This window comes from Miscanthus floridulus, chromosome 6, assembly GCF_019320115.1.
Source record: "Miscanthus floridulus cultivar M001 chromosome 6, ASM1932011v1, whole genome shotgun sequence".
NCBI lineage: Eukaryota > Viridiplantae > Streptophyta > Magnoliopsida > Poales > Poaceae > Miscanthus > Miscanthus floridulus.
In genome coordinates, this window is record NC_089585.1 from 128,932,557 (window position 1) to 128,948,108 (window position 15,552).

The 15,552-nt window shown below is 45.8% G+C and overlaps 2 protein-coding genes across 2 annotated transcripts; both read left to right on the forward strand.

The window, feature by feature from the left end:
• Positions 1-5,060: 5,060 nt before the first annotated feature.
• Positions 5,061-8,191, forward strand: LOC136456948 (pectin acetylesterase 5-like). The gene is made up of 12 exons (XM_066456965.1): positions 5,061-5,479; positions 5,591-5,673; positions 5,955-6,090; positions 6,247-6,326; positions 6,406-6,495; positions 6,619-6,743; positions 6,830-6,890; positions 7,025-7,078; positions 7,171-7,248; positions 7,358-7,463; positions 7,557-7,702; positions 7,825-8,191. The coding sequence occupies exons 1-12, from the start codon at positions 5,281-5,283 to the stop codon at positions 7,924-7,926; spliced, it is 1,260 nt and encodes a 419-aa protein (XP_066313062.1). The 5' UTR covers positions 5,061-5,280; the 3' UTR covers positions 7,927-8,191.
• Positions 8,192-12,283: 4,092 nt separating this feature from the next.
• Positions 12,284-13,215, forward strand: LOC136456955 (uncharacterized). The gene is made up of 3 exons (XM_066456972.1): positions 12,284-12,428; positions 12,638-13,045; positions 13,138-13,215. Exons 1-3 carry the CDS (start codon positions 12,423-12,425, stop codon positions 13,213-13,215), a joined length of 492 nt encoding a protein of 163 aa, XP_066313069.1. The 5' UTR covers positions 12,284-12,422.
• Positions 13,216-15,552: the final 2,337 nt, after the last annotated feature.

Consider the following 15,552-nt stretch of genomic DNA (forward strand, 5'->3'; position numbering starts at 1 on the left):
CTTCTGGCAAAATATTCTAGATACGTAAAACTACGTCAGTGTAAGTTCTTACTTGTACTTGTACACTCATCAAGCTTTCAACAGCTGAAGCATATGAAACCATGTTCATTTGATCGATCTCATATCGGTTCCTAGAACACTGAAAGTTCCCATATCTATTACCCTTGACTATATGAGCAAGCGTAGGTTTACTCGCATGCATACTTTATTTTTTTAGAATCTTTTCTAAATATGCCTTTGCGATAGTCCTAATACCCAATTTTCTTCTATCTCGGTGAATTTTGATTCCTAGAACCAATGACACTTTACCAAGATCATTCACATTGAAAATTGAGGACAAAATTTCTTTTTCTCCAATAACAGATTAACATCACTACTAGTGAGTAGAATGTCATCTATTCATAGGATGTGGAAAATGAATTTTCTATTCTTGAACTTCGCATAAATGCTATTGTCCTTCTCATTTTCTTTAAACCCAAACTTTCTTATCATTTCATCAACTTTAAATACTACTGTCTAGAGACTTACTTTTAACCCATAAATGTATTTCTACAGGCGGCATCCCATATGTTCTTTTCTTCCATGACAAAACATTTTTGGGTTGTGCCATGTAATCGTTTTCATATGAATCCCTGTTGAGGAATGTCGTGTTTACATCCATATGATGTAACTTTAAATCATAATGTACCATTAACACCATTATGATTCTAAAAGAATTCTTACATAAGACTGGAGAGAAAACTCTTATTGTAATCTATTCATTCTCTTTGCGTAAAACATTTTGCTACAAGTCATACTTTATATCTTTCTATATTTCCTTTGGAGTCATATTTTATCTTGTAAACTCTTTCATAGCCTACTGTTTCGGCTCTATTAGGAATTTCTTCAAAGTCCCAAACATCATTGGTATTCATCGAATTCATTTCAACTTCCATAGCTTCTTGCTATTCAAATGAGTAAACATTTCTCATGGCTTCTTTAAATAAGGTGGGATCACCCTCCATTTAAATTTCTTCATTAACATAGACTTCATAGTCATCAGAAAACTGATTTACTAATTCTTTGAGACTTTCTATGGCCTCAGCTACTGGCACTTTTTATGTGGGACTGTTGTTGCTCTTCATTGCCAAGAGGCAATTGATTCTACAGGATTCTGTATCACAAGATCATTGTTTACATTAATCTTCTTCGAAGAGCTAACAACAAGTGTTGTATAAGTCATACAACATCAATATGTATTTGGAAATTTGTTGTTTTGAATCACTGAAGTGGGCACGCAATTCTATTTCTCTTCAAGTCTTAGGTCTCTACATACCTCTACATACCATGCCCCCTCAGATCTTCTCATCTTTTCTAAAAAATAGTGTATCTTCAAATATCTTATTTTGGGTTTAATCTGTTAAAACCTCATATGGCGCTTTAAGCACCACCTTAACATCTTTGAGGCTAACTACGCTATCTTTCTGTCGGAACTTTAAAAGGTCCAGGAATTTAGCTATTTCTCTGCTTAGGGGTATCATTGTTGTGATGTTGTACTCTTCCAACAGTTTCATCTTAATTAATCTTTATCTCACTCTTAATGAAGAGTATCTTTCTTAATTGATCTTAATCTCACTCTTAATGAAGAGTATTTTTCTTAATTGATCTTAATATTCTCTCCCTCGAAATATGGCATGAACTTTACTGCCATAATTTCGAGAACTATTCAGAAAGCCTACGAACGAGGAGACACTTATAACTTACTTCATTCATATGATTATGTCATGTAAACAAAGTGTTTCTTGACTCGTTTAGGAGTACATTTTCCTTATTTCACTTGAAGAACTCAACGAGGTCTATCATTAGCTGTACTTTTGCAAGTCATGCTTGTATCTTTTCTTATTCTTTGGTTAGTATTGACCATGATGATATATTTCTATTATGCCACGGTCAATGCTCGGACAGCATAAGAGCTAACCAAACTTCTCTCGCTATGCGGGATACAAAACATGTGAATCATCACAAAACTTCTTCCGTCATGCAGGATTGACTAGCATAAGTACTATACCAAAACTTCTCCCCATGCGGGATAGATCTATACAAAACTTAGTCATGACGACTAAAACATTCACATATACTTTATTTTCCAATTAAATCTTCCCGTTGGTTCTAATTTAATCAGAAAATTATTAAACTAATAAAAACTATCCTCAACTGGCTTGACTCAAGCCTTTTTCTTTATATAACCCAGCATTGCAGCCCGTTGGCATGCAGCCAAGTGATTTCGTCGGTTAAATAAACAAGGTGCTTCTGCATCAATTCTATAGCACCGTTGGGTAGAAAATAGAATTAATATATAAAACTCATAAATCAACTTGAAATACATATAACTACTCTTTAAAATTAAATTCTCTCGTTGGTTCGAATTTAATTAGAAGATAATCAACATCATTGCCGCGGAAATTTGATAATAAAATACATTCTTTTAGTTCAGGAGTATTTTTTGGTCCTTATCTGCTCTCTAAAAAATTGACCATGTTGATAAAAAATTTATCAGAGATTTAAACTTCAAACTTAAATTCGTTATAATATTGTCATCATCAACGTTGGTCAGAAAATGACAATACCATAATCTTACTTAAATAAAACAGACTACTCCTCTAATTTAAATTTTTTCGTTGGTTCCAATTTAATTAGAGGATTAACTTAATCATAATTTACTAAATACAACTGCTTTTCAAATTAAATTCTCCCGTTGGTTCGAATTTAATTAGAAGATAATAAACATTAAACTTTACAGCAGAAACTTAAACATAATTGATGAATTTTACTCACAGAAAAAAATCTCTTTTCTATTTTTCTTTGAGCCATTAATCATTTTCTAGGAAATAAACAATTTACTGGAAATGGAAAAAGAAAAAACGGACTCATTTCTTCACTGTTGCTCGGCCCAGCAGCAAAAATCGCCCCGCGGCCCACGGCCACGCGCTTTCTCTCCCGCGATCAGGCCGCAACCTGGGCCTGGGCCGAGAAAGTGGCCCAGCGCTCGCGCCCGCCTGGGCCAAAAGCTGGCCCAAGCGCTCAGAGCCGTTCAATCAGATCAAACGGTCGCCCGTCGTTATCGCTCCAATAAAACCTCGCCGCGACCGCTCGCATGGAAACCCTAGGGTCATTTCCTTCTTCGCTTCCTCTCTCTTCTTTCCTCAGCGCTGCGACGGAGAGATGAGAGACACAGCAGAGTGGCGCCACCGCCGGTCCCCTCGTCGGTGAGCTCACTCGCCCAAGGCTGAGCGCGCCGCCATCGAGCGGTCTAGGCGACGATGCCCTTGACTCCGTGCGGCTTCACTTCTCGAACCCTAACTCACTCCTCTCCCATTCTCTCTCTGAGCGGCTGAACACCGACTGAGTGAGCGTAGAGAGACACCTGAGCGAGCCCACGGTGGAGGGATGATGGCACCGTCGCTGACCCTTTCGCCGGCGGCGCGCGCTCCTCAGCGGGTGAGCGCGCCGCCGTTGAGCGGTCTAGCCATGGCGCCCTAGCATGGTCGTAGTTCACCGGCGCGGAGGCTCTTCCCGGGGTGTCCCGGTGAGTGGAGGACCGGCGAGGTAAGCCGTCTCCCTAGCCCTTCCCCTTTCCCCCTAATCTTCTCTGTTTGTATCTTCTTTCTTTTCTTCTCGGAGCCGGTCCGATTTAGGGTTTGGGTTAGGGTTAGGATTAGGGTCTGGGTTACTATCCATCTTCCCCGATGGGTTAGGGTTAGGGTTCGAGTACTTTTCGAAATCGAGACCCCTTTCTTTCTTCTTCTTTTCTTCACCCGATTAGGGTTTAGGGTTCAATGAACCCTCTGCCTTTCTTTCTTTCGATCCGAACCGTATCTATCTCATCTCCTTCTAAACTGCTACTTCCCCTGACACTATCTACACACTAGATCGATGGCTCTGATACCATTGTTAGAAGTTTAGGATCATCTAGGTGTAGATTAGAGGGTGAATTCATTACTGGTTTAGTTCAATTCGACCTATAACATGATATAGAAAGGGAGACAGTGAGAGAGGGAGATGTAGGAGTGGCTGACCGTCGGCTTTGGAGGAGGATGAACTGTCCATGTCGAGGTCCAGTCGGTGGCGTCGTGCGGCGGCGGCAGATCCGGTGGCGGCGGCGTCGGGGTAGAAGGCGCAGTGGAGTCCGGCGTGGCGCAGAGGCGGTGGTGGCGCTTTTCGTCGCTGGCAGCACCCCCTCTCGATCGGTCTCGGGTTAGGAAGTACGTGGGACATCTGGCGGCTCAGGTGAACCTCATTATCTGCGCCCTGGCCTCCACCTCCCTCTATATGGTGCTGCGCGATGAGGGCCCACCAACCTTGGTTTGGTTGGATGCCCCCGATCAGGACACTGGATCAAGGCCCGACTCGACCGTTGGGCCGAGTCAGATGAGATCAACACTAACAATAAGAAGCACATTCACTTTCTCTAAGTCCGTCAAATGCTAGAGTTAGGGGTGATGTTTTTTCTGTCTTTGGATGACTTTTATATAATATATTATAATTGAGTTTTTAGTGGGATATTTCTGTGGTTATATACGTCAAATTTATTTCCATTATCTAAAAAAAGTTTCAAGCAATACCAGCAGATTTTTTTTTCCTCCACGATCGCAGTGGTCATCACTGTGCCGAGATCCGACCAGTTTCAAAGCTTCAACTAGCGGTGCGTGCCTGCGTGGTACGATCTTTGGCAAATTTTTTGGCAAGAGGGGAGCGTGTGTGGAACAGGAACGCGAACGTTTTGGCCACGGCCCACGACACGCGGCCACGCGTTCTTCGACACAGGCACACAGCAGCTGCCGACCCTCGTCGTCGTCAACTGTAGTCTCTGTACACGGTGGAGGAGCGGCAGTTCAGACCTTATAATCCGTATTTTTCAACTTATATTTTCAATTAAAATAATATTTTTCTCTCATAATAAATTAGCCGGAACAGTGTTTCGGCTTGTTTTTTCGACGAAACGAACGGAGCTGCGTCAAGTCTCCGGTATCTGTAGACTCGGCATTTGGAAGTTGGTGCGTAGTTGCTGTCGTGCCGCGACCTGTTCAAAAAACATAGTTGCGTCGTCCTACTGTATGTTCGTACCTGGAACTATGTATCCCCTTGGCGGGTTCCATGCTCGATGCTTCGAAAGTTCCGATCCTCGACCCAACACGCGGGCTTGACGAGCTATATACACTCAAGGACGCCAACAGGGCAACAGCCCGCCGTGCTTTCGGCTCGTAGTCGTAGCTGCAAGCCTGCAACCGCCATCTGTCATACATGGCGACTGCCGAGCACACGTCGTCGTCGTCGTTGCCGTTCCGGCAGCGTCGACCTGCCGGATGTGCCACGGTCATGGCGGCAACGCTCCTGGCCCTGCTGGCCGCCTTCGGCCGCTCACCTGTGGCAGTGGCGGCGGACTCTTCTCCGGAGCTCATCGAGCTGACGCTCCTCACCGGCGCGCGGGAGAAGGGCGCAGGTTTGTGTTCAGCTAAAGCTAAGTAGCTAACTAATGTCCCCTCCTTATTTTCTTTCATTTTTGATGCATGGTTTATTTACATATATGCATGCGTTGTGTATATATATGCAGTGTGCTTGGATGGAAGCCCGCCGGGTTACCACTTCCAGAGAGGCTTCGGCTCCGGATCCCGCAGCTGGATCGTCTATCTTCAGGTGACTGACCCATTCATTTTCCTTATTCAGCTGCAATTTGGTACGTACGTCTTAATTCCTCAAAAAAACATACTACGTCTTCATGAACGTAAGATTAGATAATAATAATCCGATGTTCTGCACGGTTGCTTTTTTTCGCGATCGCACCGTGAGGCCGGTACTGATGTTCTGCACGGTTCCTGAATCCTGATAGGCTGTGATACTGATCGTAAACTGGATTTGCTTTCTTCTTATATGACATAGCAGTGCTCCTGCTAATTTTTCCAAAAAAAAAAACTCAGGGAGGAGCTTGGTGCAGCAGTGATAACACCACAGAAACTTGTTCTGAGCGTAAAATGACCTCCTATGGTTCGTCCAAGCTTATGGAAGCAATAACCTTTGATGGGATATTCAGTAACCAGCAGCCACAAAATCCCGGTAAGTGCACTACTAGTCAGCTTTAGATAGTTTTCCAGTTTCCATGCCCATAGTATTCGTTTCGGCGAAACTTCTGAATTAATTTAGTTTCCTCAGCCTGCTCAACGTGTCTTTTCACTAATTTTAGCTGGCTCCTGAACTGTGAACTGTGATCAGATTTCTACAACTGGAATAAAGTCTTTGTAAGGTATTGCGATGGGGCATCATTTTCTGGGGACGCGGAGGGTGAAGCACAGGTGACTTTTCTAGATTTGTAGTTTGAGCTGCGTATCTAATATAAATTCTTGAAACTGACCCTGGCTTTGATTGACGTAGGATGGAACTAAACTGTTCTTCAGAGGATCGCGCATCTGGGACGCAGTCGTCGATGAACTCATGGGAAAAGGGATGGACACTGCTAAACAGGTTAATTTAACTATTGATTTCTCATATTCTGCAACAAGCGCCTTCTGGCACGACAACCACTAGTTGTGAATTGTGTGATCAATCAGAGCCATGGCCAACTCCATTTTGTCGCACACTTTTCAGGCCTTGCTTGCAGGCTGTTCTGCTGGTGGTCTAGCTACACTAGTGCACTGCGATAATTTTCGTGCAAGATTTCCTCAGGAGGTTCCGGTCAAATGCCTTCCTGATGGTGGATTCTTTCTTGATGTGTAAGTCTCTGGAGGTTAGCTAGCGTACCCCACTAGCGAAATAACACTGTACTTGAACTAAATGAAGCATGTGTTTTCCTCACCAGAAAGGATTTATCAGGAGAAAGGCATATGCGATCGATCTTCAACGGAGTTGTTCAGCTTCAGGTTAGTTGTGGAGCGGGGTTCCTCACCTTCTGCATCTTTTCAGTTTTGGAATCCATGAGATCGAACTGTTTCACACGTGTGCAGCTCGGCACTAAATGGTGATTGAGTTTTCCTTTCTCTGAATTCTGTTGCAGAATGTTAGCAAAGTTTTGCCCAAGGACTGCCTGGCAAAGAAGGATCCAACAGAGGTACGTAGCTGTTCACTCTCTCCACGGGATTCAGTTCTCGTTGATATGCTGCCAAGCTCATTTGCCAACATGTTTTCTTAATTTGCTCCCAGTGTTTCTTCCCTGCTGAACTTATCAAGAGCATCAGCACCCCCACGTTTATTGTGAACTCAGAATATGATTCTTGGCAGGTGAGGTGATTACAATCTTATTAATTACTTCTTCTACTGGTCAGTTTGGTAACATCCTACCTGCTGTAACGGTATAAGCCTGTAAACTTGATGTGCTTGTACTCTCCAGATTGCAAATGTTGTTGCGCCAGACGGATCGTATCCTGGAGACACATGGTCGAACTGCAGAGCTAATATTCGGAACTGCAGTTCCAAGCAGATCGATGTGCTGCATGGTTAATTAGCCTAGCTTCCCGATCTCTTCTGTTTCGACCTCCATTCGGTGACCGTCCTGACCTCTGTGATGCGAAATGTGCCGTGTGCTGCAGGATTCAGGAGGGAACTCATCAGGGAGCTGAAGGTTGCTGAAGGTGAACGGGACTGGGGGCTGTTCATCGATTCATGCTACACCCACTGCCAAACTCAATCGAGCGACTCATGGCACTCGCCCACCTCCCCAAGGCTTGGTAATCAGGTGAGGTTTTAATTAATCACTCAACTAGTGAACCGTACTGTAACAGCCTCTGGTGCGGCCTCGTCCTTTGCTTGGACTGACGACTGGCATCTTCTGATTTCAATTTTTTCGGTTTGGGGCAGACTGTTGCAGAGGCTGTTGGGGACTGGTACTTCGGCAGAAGGCGAGTGGTGAAACAGATCGACTGCGAGTACCCGTGCAACCCAACATGTAGCAGCCAGTAGCTCTGAGCTGGCTTCTTCATGAGTCATGACCAACAGTGGACCGAGCTGAGATTTATGGGGGGGAGTCTTTGTTTGCTCCACCATCCCATAATTGTTTTGGCGCGGTTCTTATTCGAAGAACCCTTACCTTTTGTTTATCTTAAGACTCAATTATGGTAGACGAGTTCTTGTGAATAAGTGGAGTTTTGAGCTTCCCAGTTGCCAAGTGAAAACGACACTAATAAAGGATAATAAAAGGCCAAACAGCAGCAATTTTCAGGCTTCACACTTTCCTTTGTTTATTTACTTTTTTTTAGCAGTTGTTTATTTACTGAACCTGAACGGGCGTTTTCACACAACACGTACTGGTGGTGTTCTCCCGCGCCAACTTGGGTTTGGGTGGGCAGTAGCAGTCCGATCGAGCGGGCCCAAGTACCCAGTACTCATCGGCCATGGGCCCATGGCAGCTTATGCTATCTTCCTGTGGCGCTGGTCCTGCTCGGCCCGGCCTGCCGCCCCGCCATGATGCGAGGTTGATGGCTTGATGCTGCACACTGCACAGCCTGAAGCGTGCCCCCCCCCGCGCACCCGCACCCGCACCCGCACCCATAATTTGTCGTGTTTTCTTCAGCCGGTTCGGAGGTCTTTTAGGCTTCCTCGGACCATGGTCCATGAACAAGCAAGCAGAGCAGCTGCGAACCTGGAACGGCACAGGGGCGACACACGGCAGAGAGCCAGAGACACCGACCGATTCTGCGTCAAAAGTAATCTCCGGCCGTGAGACTCGTCACCGGAAGATGCATGTGAAGGGCAGCGGACCAGCCAGTTTTCTCGTCGCTCGTCAGGCAGAAAAAAGGACGTAGATGTATAGGGTATGGCGCTTAAGCGCGTGTCCTCCGATTAACAGCCGATTAACAGCATGTTCGCTTGCTCGTAAATAATCATAGATTATAAATTGAAACAGTACTTTTTTCTTACACCAAACCAGTTAGTAATAAATAATCCATGATCGTTTACGACGAAACGAACAGGCTGTAAACCGTTTGTCACGCTTATGACATATCAATGTACCAGCGTACGTGTTTGGTTGGACTGACCGACCCATGCGGCATGAAGTCGCCCGACGTTTTTTCGGAGAATCAGTTGATTCCATTAACTTACTTGCGATTGGCCCCGTAAAGAACTGATGGATGACGGACCGGTTGAACGTGTGATGCAAACCAAATGCCAGTGCTAGGTTCGGATGTTGGATCGGATCATTCCGCATCTGTCCGTTCTGCAAACCAAACAGACCGAGGCGTCGTTCGCTGGTCTGGAAGTTCCAGACCAGACGGCTCCTCCCCCTCATATTTTACTGTTCACCAAACTAGTTGAACAGTGTTTCTCTCTTACACAACCAACCAGTTTCAGACCAACGAACGGGGCCCGAACGAATTGTACTGTCCTGAATCTATTGACCTCGCTTTGCTTGAACGAAAATGTTTCTTCTCAAGGACATATTACAGGCATCGACATCAACTTCATTCGAATTTAAGTATATATTTTATTTTTAAATCTCAAAGCATTTTGGAAACAAAAAAAAAATGTACATTACATAATAACAAGTCCTGTTTTTAGTTTCGTTAAAGTTGAATTCGCAGTAGTTATCCATAGAGCAAAAGGTAAATAGTAATTGTAAAGTGGGCAAGTGGCTAGAGTCTGTTGTAAAACTTTTCCCTTTTACTTAATTTATTATTTTCAGTAGGGGCTGTTTCAACCCAAGAAGACATAATTTGCTAGAGAGCAGGTTCTGTTTAGATGCAAAATATTTTTGAAGTTTTGGATAATACTATGATTTTGCAAAATAATACTTTGGTTTCAAAAGCACATGGGTGTTTGGATCCAACAAATTAAACTTTGATGTTTTTGAAACTATGATTTTGTCAAAACCATAGTATTTTTGGGTTTTAGAAACTTAATTCACTAAGATCTTTTCCTTCTAAACAACCGTTTTATATGTTTTTGACTTATAAAACCATAAGTTTTTTTAAGAGTCTGTCTACACAACAATCATGTGTTTTATGTAGTTTCAACACATAAATTTTTTTACACTATAGAATTAAGATCCAACAACATCCATCCTCCTTCTACCTCCAGCTTTTTTCTACCTCTAAACAATTACAAATCACAAGATCACAGATCCACAGATCACAGGAAACATTTTTTTTATGCAAGGACAAGAGGACAAATCGCGGAGCGAGGTGGTGCTGGACCGCCTCAACAACGTCTCGCGCACGCTTCTGCAGGCCGATGTCCGCTTTGAGACGGTCCGGGCCGTGCAGGCCAGCATCAGGCGCGCCGTCAGCCTCCGGTCCCTCGCCGCCCGCACCATCAAGCATGCGGTCGTCGACGAGCTGCGCAGGATGCTGAGAGAGTGAGAGAGAGAAAATCCATATATTTTTTATGCTAAAATATATGTGTGTTGTATAGTATTTCTGTTTTTTAAACCACCCCATGTAAACAGGTCCTAAATGGGCATACGAAACCACCGGTCCGTTGCCAAATTCCCATGAGGATTTCGGTATGCGGGGGGGGGGGGGGGGGGGGGGGGGCGCTGTCTTCAGGTATTTGACTTTAGTTTCAGAACCAAAACATAGTTTTTTTTCTCGATCCAAAAGATTTGCACATCTTTGTATTAAAGTAGAGAAAACAGTTTGATACAACACGTCTTAAAGGCATCCTACGGGTCAAAAGAATTTTACATTGGATGCTCAGAACCTCCCTAGTTTTAGAACCAAAACACAGTTTTATCATTCGTACAAAAAAACTTCAGACGTTTCGGTCAAAAAAGACGTAGCTTCGTTCTCACCTGTTGAAAGTTGTGTAAGAACATAAGAAAATGTCACTCGCAAAGAAGAAAAATTGCTCCTGCAGTCTGCAGAGACGGTGAGACACAGGACATGCATGGAGAAGTCACGGGTGCGGAGGTGCCTCCAGAGGTTAAAAGTCTTAAGTATCATTATCTTGTTCTTCTCATGCAATATAGTCCTATGCTATTTGTGCATAACTGGAGGAAACTATGAATCCCAGTTAAATTTTGGCCAAACCTTACCACAATATGTTTTTTTTATTAGTCAACAACAGTTGAATCCCGAATTTTCCAAATTTCGTCTGTTTCGGTATAGGCACCAATTTTTTTTCAGCTTTTGAATCCGAGAACCATATGCCTAGCACCAGTATGTCCGGCAGTATGTGTAGTGTAGGACGACCGGCCGGTTTCCTTGCCAGCTGAGTGCATGCAGCCGCTGACAAACACTGGACTTTGAAGCTAGCTGGCCCTGGCCAACTCTTTGTATTGCCCGAGGAGTATTTATCAACGGTTCACATGCACTTCCAAGGTTCCAAATAAGCCGAAGCAACTGGCCTGCCTGTAGCCTCCCCGAACGGGGAAGGTCTACTCTCTACTGTCGCGAGAAAGGTCAGAATACTCTCTCTTTGGCATTCTCACTTGCTCTACCCCGTATGCATACGTAGGAGAGTCGCTACTGGCTACGTAGTTTGCATTGCTCTGCGCAACCCAAATTAAAGGCAGAATGATGGACAAATCACAGCACCCGCTGCTAGAACTAGAAGCTAAAGCTAGTGCAGAACGTCCGAATTGAACGTACTCCTATAAATACTAAAGTAAAACGCATGCAGCAGGAAGCGTACGTACAAGGTCATTGAAGACTGAACCCGGCCTGCACTGCAGCCACAGCCACGCACAGCGTCACAGCGACACCCGGGGCCCTCACCCATGCTGCGCGGGCCCTGCCAGCGTCAGCCGTCAGTACAGTACAGGTCGACCACCCCCACAACAGCAGCCACGCGTGGTGCAGCGCAGGTCGTCGTCAATGGAGGGAAGAGCTAGCGGCTAGCGCCCGATCGATCGCATGCAGTTGCAGACTTGCAGTGGGAAGCCAAGCCAGCCATGGCGCATGGACGCAACGTCAAACTCGAATTTACGCCGGGCAGTCGCCCATGCCCTCCACTTCCATGGACCTGGACCCTGCTGGTCACCGGCCTCGCTGCGCGCTCCAGTAGGAGTAGCTTCTACTGCTGTGCTGCACTGCGTGCGAACGTAGGCCGAGGACGAGCTAGCTCTCCATCGATCGGAAGCCATTCCCTGCCTGTTGGCTGTTGGCCCGCCTGTTGCTGCATGCCTTGGATACCTACTACTCCTTGCTCGCTCATCCCTTCAAGTCAAGGCCTCACATCCATCAGTCATCACACACACCGCGGCGCGCCCTGTTCAATTCATTCCTTCTCTAGCTCGCTCGCCTTTTTAATTTATTACGGCTATAAATACAGTACAGGCCGGCTCACACGTCCATAAAATGTCCGTCCATCTTGGTTCACTACTACCACACGGCAGCTGGCTGGCTACTAGGCTTTCCCACCCTCTGACTCGCTTGTTGTGATCCCCAGCCTCTCCGATCCTTCTCTCATTCTGTCGTCTGCCCCTGTCACCCCCGTGCGCTGCGGACCCAAGCAAGCAAATGGAGGTAAGTGAAGGGTATGTGTGAAAGCAATCGTTGTTCGACCATGAAAAGTTGATTGATTGCTGCTCTAGTTACCTCTATCTAATGATTTGATTGACGATGATGCATATCATGCATGCACCAATCCGAATATATGATGCTTCGTTCCTTCGCAATCTTCCTCACTATACTCCGTATATATGAACGTCATCGCCGGCGTGCGTGTGCAGCAGAAGGCGAGGAGGCGGCGCGTGCCGGCATTCGGGGAGTGGAACTACAGCTACTACGGCAGCGCCGAGCTCGCTACGCCCGCGGCGGCGGTCCCCTTCGAGAGGTACGCGGCGGAGCTGGAGGCCCGCAGCGACGTGTGGTTCAAGTACTCGTCGCCGCCGCGGAAGCCACCGCCGGTCAGCAGGAAGGTCCGGAGGCCGGCGGAGAAGTCTTACGGCGGCGGCGGCAAGCGCCCCCGTGCTGCGACGCCTGCGAGGGCGTCCGACGGCGTGGTCCCGTCGTCTGTGCCGCGCACGCCGGCAAAGAGCACCGGCGCTGCCAGGGCGCCGCGTGTGGTGCAGCGCGTCGACGCCGACCTGTACCAGGTGCCCCCGCCGGAGTTCTTCCACGACGATGACCTGAGACCAAGGGTATGTAGGTCCGCAAATATTGTAGCACTCGTCTTAACCGGTAATGTAATTATGATTTGTGTCGATTGATGTCACATCTCGCATGCATGCAGTGGAAGCAGCAGCGTAAGAAGGCGTCGAGGAGCCTCTGGATGGGTTGCTTCGGGTTCAGCTGCAGGCCGGCTGAATAATTATTTTCAGTATTTGTTTTAATTAATTCTACGTATGTATCTACTAGTGAATTCTAGTACTACTTTCAGATTGTGCAATATTTTTGTTTTTTTTATTTCTTGGATGAAGTATTGTACAGTGTGGTGTGGATCGAAAGAAAATCTATGCATGGTGCCGTATTCACTATTCAGACTGCTTGACACCGCCCAATCATCTGACACGCATCCCAAAACAATTCGAACGCACTTTTGCCGCTCTCTCGTGCCTCCGTGCTTCAGGTTCAGAGCCGGATATGCGGCTACATGAAAATTAGCCCTCCTCGTCTGCGTCCTCCGCATCGTACTTGGTCATCGACTCATCGGCCGTGTCCATGGCGTCGCTGGCCTCCCCTTGGCAGCAGCGACAGATCGATGGACGTGATCAGGTTGGGCATCAGATTCAGATGTGTATCACCGTCGCCGTCAATCTCGATAACAGCCAGCAGAGTCGATGGAAAGGTGAGGTTGGTCGTTGGAGGCTCCCCCTTTCAGTCCACAGTCTAGTTGAACACCAACGACGGGCGATGGAGATAACGTTGGATGGCTTCAGTGCTTATTGCGGACTCTAATTGGCTCAATGAGAGCGCTCTGGGCAAATCCAGCCAACTCTCGTTTGGACTTCTATCCTTCTTTTAGGGTTTCGGGACATAAAAACACAACTCCAACCGAAACCTCATCCACCCCTCGGACGAGGGGCTCTCATTCCTCTCTCCCAAATCCCTAGTTGTAGGAGTCCCTTATCCTCCCCCTACTCCTCCTTCCTCTCTTCTTACGGAGATGACAAGTGGGGGCTAATAAGTGGGGCACCAAGTGGGGGCTAATAAGTGGGGCACATGTCAATATATATAGTGTAAAGTAGAAAAGTTTTAGGAGATTGGTTGAAGTGTGCCAATAAGTATGAGCTTGAATATGGACGAGGGACTCTCATTTCAGGGGATAGGGGGCCAAAATTTAAGGGATATCACTACTAAAAAAACATTTTAGGGGCGGCTGGTAACCCTTTGTAGGGACGGTTTGGCCAGCCACCCCTACCGAACCGTCTCTACAAATCATGTATTTGTAGGGGCGGTTCTCAGGCCGCCCCTACAAATCGATTTGTAGGGGTGGTTGGTGATTGAGCCGCCCCCTACAAATCGATTTGTAGAGGCGGCTGGTATTACGAACCGCCCCTACAAATAGATTTGTAGGGGCGGCTGTAGTGCCAGCCGCCTCTATAATACCTGTTTGTAGGGACGGTTCAACCGTCCCTACAGTACGTTTTCCCGCAAAAAAATTTAATTTTATAATTCAAATTCGACCAGAACTGTTTGTTTCCGCGTATTCCATCTAGCGTTCGCGTTGTCGAACGTCCCGCGACCAACGTTCCGAACCGCGTTCGCGTTGCCGAACGCCCCGCGACCAACGTTCCGAACGCGACTACAAGCACAATAGTATTATATAAACTACAATTACAAGTCCAATTCATAAGGATATATATAATCCATCATGTAATATACAAATTCCATACACATTGTTATCAACGTCTTAGAGCTAGTCTTTCAGTCTCACGAAGGTGTTGGTACTGCGGATTTCTACCTAAGTCAGACTCTCGGTCATGGTAGGCGTCTTTGACGTGTACAATCTGGTCCAATATGAAGTTGCAAAGGTCGCCGACGAGCTCTAAGAGTTGTTCATCCTTGTATGGGTCTTTTTTCATTCCTTTCTCTTCTCTCCACTACAAGAGAACAAGTTTCGGTTTAATATTTCATACCATGTACGAAGTTTTTATACTACTGATGAAGAGGTTCAAACTTATCCATAAGGGGTGTCTCCTGTAGGCACTGATGTTACTCATCATAGAACATATATAGTATTCACAATATACAATCTCAGGCCTCTGTTTGGGGCACTGTGTGTTTTGCATATGAAAATGTTAGGTAATGCTTTTGACAGCCATATAACGGAGTACTGAAGAAGTAAGTTACACTTACCGCACATAGTGTTTTTATAGCCAGCTTTTCCTTCCTCGCTGGATCGTGCCTTCCGTGATGATGAGTGACATAGAACCTAAATGCCCTGTTCAAACTATTTTAGCAAATACAACTTGTTAGTATCCATAAGTGAACGTTACAGGTATGTATACAAACATATAAGCTAATGAGGATTGTCGATATGTATACGTCTTGAGAATCAATATGAAGTCTTTGTATGTCGCCGGGTCCTTATCTATTGAATCAATGACCCATGCTGTGCTCCTCCCGACATCGACGGCTATACAAATCCAGTGGTTGCTGCATGGATTTAATCATAGAACTAGATAAGCTCTTTTGTATCGAATAA